Here is a 5,987-nt window from a genome sequence, read left to right on the forward strand (position 1 = left end):
CTCTTGAACAAGTATAAATAGGGTATAATTTGTAATAATACCTGCCTAGTTATAACAATAATAAACATTCTTATTTCTCTCAATTTGTACACTATAATATTATAAATTCTCTTTTCTTCTCTCCCTCCGTGAGTGTTAATATATAGGCGTTAATATATATAATATTAATATATAATTTATATTATTGTAAAATATTAATTGCGATAAATGTATATTTTATATATATATATATATAATTTTACAATCAAAATATGTCACATATCATTTTTTTATTGCAATTAAAATCAAATTTTTTCCTTCAAAATTAAAGAATTTTATCATCATTTCTACTAATTTTATAACCAAAATATATCACATGTCATATGTCACATGTCACTCTCTCGTTACAATTAAAATCAAATCTTTCCCTCCAAAATTAAAGAATTCTTCCCTCATCCCTACTAATTTTACAACCAAAATGTGCCACATGTCATTCCCTCATTGCAATTGAAATCAAATCTGTTCCTTCAAAATTAAAGAGTTCTCTCTCCTCCCTCTCCCTTTATCTACCTTTTTCATTCCTTGAATCATTCTATCTCTTTTATATATCATTATCAATGAATAATTATAAATTTGATAATCAAAATGTGTAACATGACATTCTTTAATTATATTAAAATTAAAATTAAAATATTGAAATTGAAATTAAAATATAACTATATTATATATTGTATTATATTATATATTATCAAAATATGTCACATGACACTCTTATTAAATTTGGGAGAAAATATTTTCTTCTAAAATTAATAAACTCCCTTCCTAAATTTTTTCGTATACCCCTTTTTCTTTTTTCTATTTCTCTCTACCCTTCTCACTCTATATATAAATCTGATATATTTATATATTATTACCTAATTTAATAACTAAATGTGTCACATGACATTCTTTTATTCAAATTGAAAAAAAAAATATTTCCTTCCAAAATTAATAAACTCCCTTTTAAAATTCTCTCAGCTATCTCTCTCCCTTTTTTTATTTTTCTCTACTCTTCCCACTCTATATATAATTTGTAATTTATATTTTATATTAGTAATTTAACAAATCAAAATATATCATCAGATATTTTTTATTATAATTAAAATAAAATTTTTTCTTTCAAAATTAACAAACTCCCTCTCTCAGTCTTCATCTTTATCTTTTTCTCTCTTTTCTCTTATTTTCTATTTTTTCTATCTTTTTATTCTGCAAAAAATAAAAGTAACAAAATAGTATAATTCAAATAAAAAATATTATTATTATATAATAATTTTTTTTAGTTTTTTTATTTAGTTTTAAATTTTCACTGTTTATCTTTCTAGTCTATATTTTTATTTTTCTTCTTTCAAATATTTATTAAATATAACTTAGAGAGAATGCTAATGTTATGATTAAAAGTTAAAATCAAGATTCAATTGTTTAAAAAAAATTTAATTTTTGGGTTTATTTTATAACTATCAATATAATTTTTTTCATGCTAATATCTAATAATATTTTTATATATATAGAGAAAAAATATTATTTTTAAATAGCAAGCATAAAAATTAATTATTTCTATTTGTGCAACAAACTTAACACCTAATCATAAGTATACAAGTTAAATCATTTCAAATTTTAGATAACGAATATTAAAATTAATTATTAGTAATAAATCAAACTCTTTCACGCCAATGAGTAATAGCTCAAATGGCATAGTCTCCCCATACTCAATTAAGAGGTTGCGGATTTGAGTCTCCTATCTTTGGTAAAAAAAAAAAAATCTTTCACATGAAAATAATAACTAAAAATCTTATTATTTGATTTTTTATTCACGGAGATCCTGATCTTCTTAGCTAAGGAGGATTTTTATCCCCTACGATCTTTTTGTAAAAGTAGTTTGATTTTATAAATCTTTTGTGCTATAATCTATAATGTCAAAACAAAACCGACATAATTTTAAAAGATTTATATTCCTGTAATGTACGGATAAAAATACTAGTTACTACTAAAATTATCTAATTATACTTTTTTATTTTATATTTATTATCTCTACCTTATTTATTTATTTATTTATTTTACAACAAGAATGAATTTAATTGTGTCTATTTGATTTGACTCAGTCGGATCCATGTTAATGGCATAATTGGATTACCTTGCTTGTAAACACCTCTAATAACTAGTCACCCAAAAAAAAAAAAAAAAAAACCTCTAATAACCGATGAGTGAAATTGAAGTGGGTGCTGTGTGCTCGTGACTACCATTTCAGCATTTCTGGCCGACACTCGCATTGCAGCGCCTGAGCCTGAGGCTGATCGTTGATGAATAAATGATTCACCGAACCCCAAGTATGGCCGAAATTTCCACACCAAATACCACCCACTCGTGACTCCCACTGCACTTTGTACTGTGGTGCGAGCCACGTCTACATTCCTCCATCCCCAATTCCCCATCTCCCAATCAAACCCGTGAATCCCTTTCTCAACTCATCAATAATATTAATCACTCATCACCACCCCACCCCATCCAATCCAAAAAAATCAAATTACATTATGGATTACTCCATATTTGGAATAAATTAATAACAAATCTAAAAATGTATTAAGTGACCAAGACCTCCCACTTACTTATAAGCAGCATCATGTCCACAACCAAATCTAAACCCATATTCTTGTTCTTCACAACCCCAACTTGTGCCATGGCCTCCCTCATTTCCCTTCTCTCCCTCTCCCTCCTACTCTTCTTCACCCTCTCCTCCGCCACGCGCCACCACCACAACAACAACAACCACAATTCCCACACTCCCTCCACCCCCACACCCACCCCCATTGCCGCCGTCTCACCCGCAATCCAACAAGCCTGCAAGGGCACGCGATTTCCCCCGCAATGCGAGTCCACTCTCTCCCAATCCACCACTCTCCCGCCCAACCCAACCTCACTCCAGCTCCTCCAATCTGCCATCTCCGCCTCCTCCAACAACCTTAAAACCGCCCAGTCCATGGTCAAGTCCATCCTCGACACCTCTTCCGACAGCCGCAACCGCACCGTCGCCGCCACCACATGCCTCGAGGAACTCGCCAACTCCGACCACCGCCTATCCCAAGCCGACGATGCCCTGACACGTGACAAGACCAAGGACGCCCGCGCCTGGCTTACCGCCGCCCTTGTCTACCAGTACGACTGCTGGAATGGCCTCAAGTACGCCAACGACACATCCAAGGTCGGCGAAACGATGTCGTTTATCGACAACCTCACCCAACTCTCAAGCAACGCGCTCTCCATGGCCTTCTCCTACGACGCCTACGGGAAAGACCTGGCGACGTGGAAACCTCCGGCGACAGAGCGCGACGGGTTCTGGGAAGCCACAGGATCTTCGGGCGGAGGTTCCGTACCAGGGTTCCCGACGGGCCTGAAGCCGGACGCTACGGTGTGCAAGGATGGCAGCAATGGGTGTTACAAGACGGTACAGGAAGCGGTTAACGCGGCGCCGAGTAACGGTAACGGCGGAAAGAGGTTCGTGATATACATTAAGGAAGGGGTATATGAAGAGACCGTTAGAGTTCCGTTAGAGAAGACGAATTTGGTGTTCTTGGGCGACGGCATGGGGAAAACGGTAATTACTGGCTCTGCTAACGCTGGCCAGCCCGGCATGACCACTTACAACTCTGCTACAGTCGGTAAGATTTTCCTTTTCCAAAATAATTATTATTAAACTTATATTTTTTTTCCAAATAAATTACTCTATATTTAAAAATATGATTCTCTCTCTCTTTTTTTTTTGTATTTGTATAATCCTCAATAGTCAATATAATAAATCTGTTAGAAAGAATTTGAATCTTTTGAATGGTTTTTCTCCCATATTTATTTTTGATTATACTTATAAAATAAATAGTAAGAAATTACAGTTTATTCTTTAAAGTGAAATTCAAACTTTAGATAATTCAGATTCTTTTTTGAATATATTATATGTAATTATAAATATTAAATTAAATGAGATAAGTGTTAGTCACAATGAAAAAAAAAAAGTGTTGTATTTCTTAATTATGGTTTCTATTTTAATTGATTCCATTTCATGATGGATAATTGGATATTGGTTGCTGAACATATCCTTAGCATTAATTGTTTCACTTCGAGGGGTTTTCCGTTTTCTTGATTTACTAAGGAATTTAACGTGAATAGATTTGGTTTATGTTTGTGTAACTACTAGCTAGGTGGTATACTGGTGGTGGTGAGTCATCTTCATATTTGGTTTATTTTTCTTAGTCCATAACAAACAAAAACGGAAAAACCCCACACTCTTGAATCTTGATCATGTGATTGTGGGCCATTCTGTGCTGCTTAAGTTCACGCACCGGCTTTTGTTTGATTTGGAGGATTCATGTGCATAAATGCTTTCGCTGGCTTAAATATCAATTATTTGTTACGAACTACATTTCAGAATCCTTTTTTCTGGCATGATTTATAAAGTTGAAAGTTTCCTTTGCTTTGTCAAGCCTTTTTTAACATGTTCAGTAAACATTAACTTTCATTTGATGTGAATCATGTATGGCAGCGGTTCTTGGGGATGGGTTCATGGCGAAGGATCTCACAATACAGAACACTGCTGGGCCTGATGCTCACCAAGCAGTGGCCTTCAGACTAGACAGCGATCTCTCAATCATTGAGAACTGTGAATTCATAGGCAACCAAGACACACTCTATGCTCATTCCCTGCGCCAGTTCTACAAATCGTGCCGGATTATCGGCAACGTAGATTTCATCTTCGGCAACTCGGCCGCCATCTTCCAAGACAGCCAAGTCTTGGTGGCTCCAAGGCAAGTGAAGCCGGAGAAGGGGGAGAACAACGCTGTGACGGCGCACGGCAGGACAGATCCTGCACAGTCAACGGGGTTTGTGTTCCAGAACTGCCTGATCAATGGCACCGAGGAATACATGAAGTTGTATCATAGCAATCCCAAAGTGCATAAGAACTACTTGGGTAGGCCTTGGAAAGAGTACTCTAGAACAGTTTTCCTGAATTGCTTCTTGGAAGCATTGATCACACCCCAGGGTTGGATGCCATGGACTGGTGACTTTGCTCTCAAGACACTCTACTATGGAGAATTTGAGAATAAGGGACCTGGTTCTGATTTGTCTCAGAGGGTATCCTGGAGTAGCAAGGTCCCCTCGGAGCATGTTTTTGCTTATTCAGTGCAGAATTTCATCCAAGGAGATGAGTATATTCAATAAGGAGCCAACACTCCTAAATTGTAATTTAATAATTAGCTTGTTACTTCATATATAAACTATTACAATACAATAACGAAATATAGTTTTATTCGGCCGGTCCTACATTTGAAAGATCGATCTATATATAATATTCTTCTGGCATATTTAAGAGATCAAGTAATAGCTATTATATGATCGGACTAAAAGAAAAGTCAGTCATGTGGGGATGAATATAACGCGTTATGGGCTCCACCGTTATCAGCTATCACAATAGATGGTATGATATGATACTACTATCTTTCAAGTTTCAACAAAGTAGCACTTGTAACCCTTCTTTCTTCCACGATACAAGCGAGATGGTAGAAACTAAAATGTGAAAACAGTAAGGTATGATTGTCCATTGAGATTTGATAAGAGACATGATGATGAATGGTTTGAGTAATAGATAAAAAGAAGCCCGTTTGCTTGTACGTTATTTATATATGATGAAGTTTTAACAGCGGCCTTTGCCGCTTTGGGTAGAGCGGCCCCATCACCCTCTCTTCATAGGAATAATGTTGTCTTTCGTCCCATCCTGCCTATGTCCCTTTCCAATTGTTAATTAACTTATGTAGAATGACAGAACCATTTTCTTAATTAACTATAGAGTCTAGACGCTAGTCCAATGATCCTAACATACATTAAATAATTGGTGGCGCTTCACCCTCCAGTGGTAGTATGGTTAGTTCTTTTTAATAATAAATTATTATTCAACAACAAATTTGACTCTCCCTCTCTCCCAGGCC

General features: G+C 35.3%; 1 protein-coding gene across 1 annotated transcript; it reads left to right on the forward strand.

Moving 5' to 3' along the window:
- The first annotated feature begins 2,158 nt into the window (after positions 1 to 2,158).
- On the forward strand, positions 2,159 to 5,311 carry LOC112733114 (probable pectinesterase/pectinesterase inhibitor 51). Its single transcript, XM_025781987.2, has 2 exons — positions 2,159 to 3,671; positions 4,547 to 5,311. Exons 1-2 carry the CDS (start codon positions 2,636 to 2,638, stop codon positions 5,221 to 5,223), a joined length of 1,713 nt encoding a protein of 570 aa, XP_025637772.1. The 5' UTR covers positions 2,159 to 2,635; the 3' UTR covers positions 5,224 to 5,311.
- Positions 5,312 to 5,987: the final 676 nt, after the last annotated feature.

The sequence above is a fragment of the Arachis hypogaea genome, chromosome 13 (genome assembly GCF_003086295.3).
Source record: "Arachis hypogaea cultivar Tifrunner chromosome 13, arahy.Tifrunner.gnm2.J5K5, whole genome shotgun sequence".
NCBI lineage: Eukaryota > Viridiplantae > Streptophyta > Magnoliopsida > Fabales > Fabaceae > Arachis > Arachis hypogaea.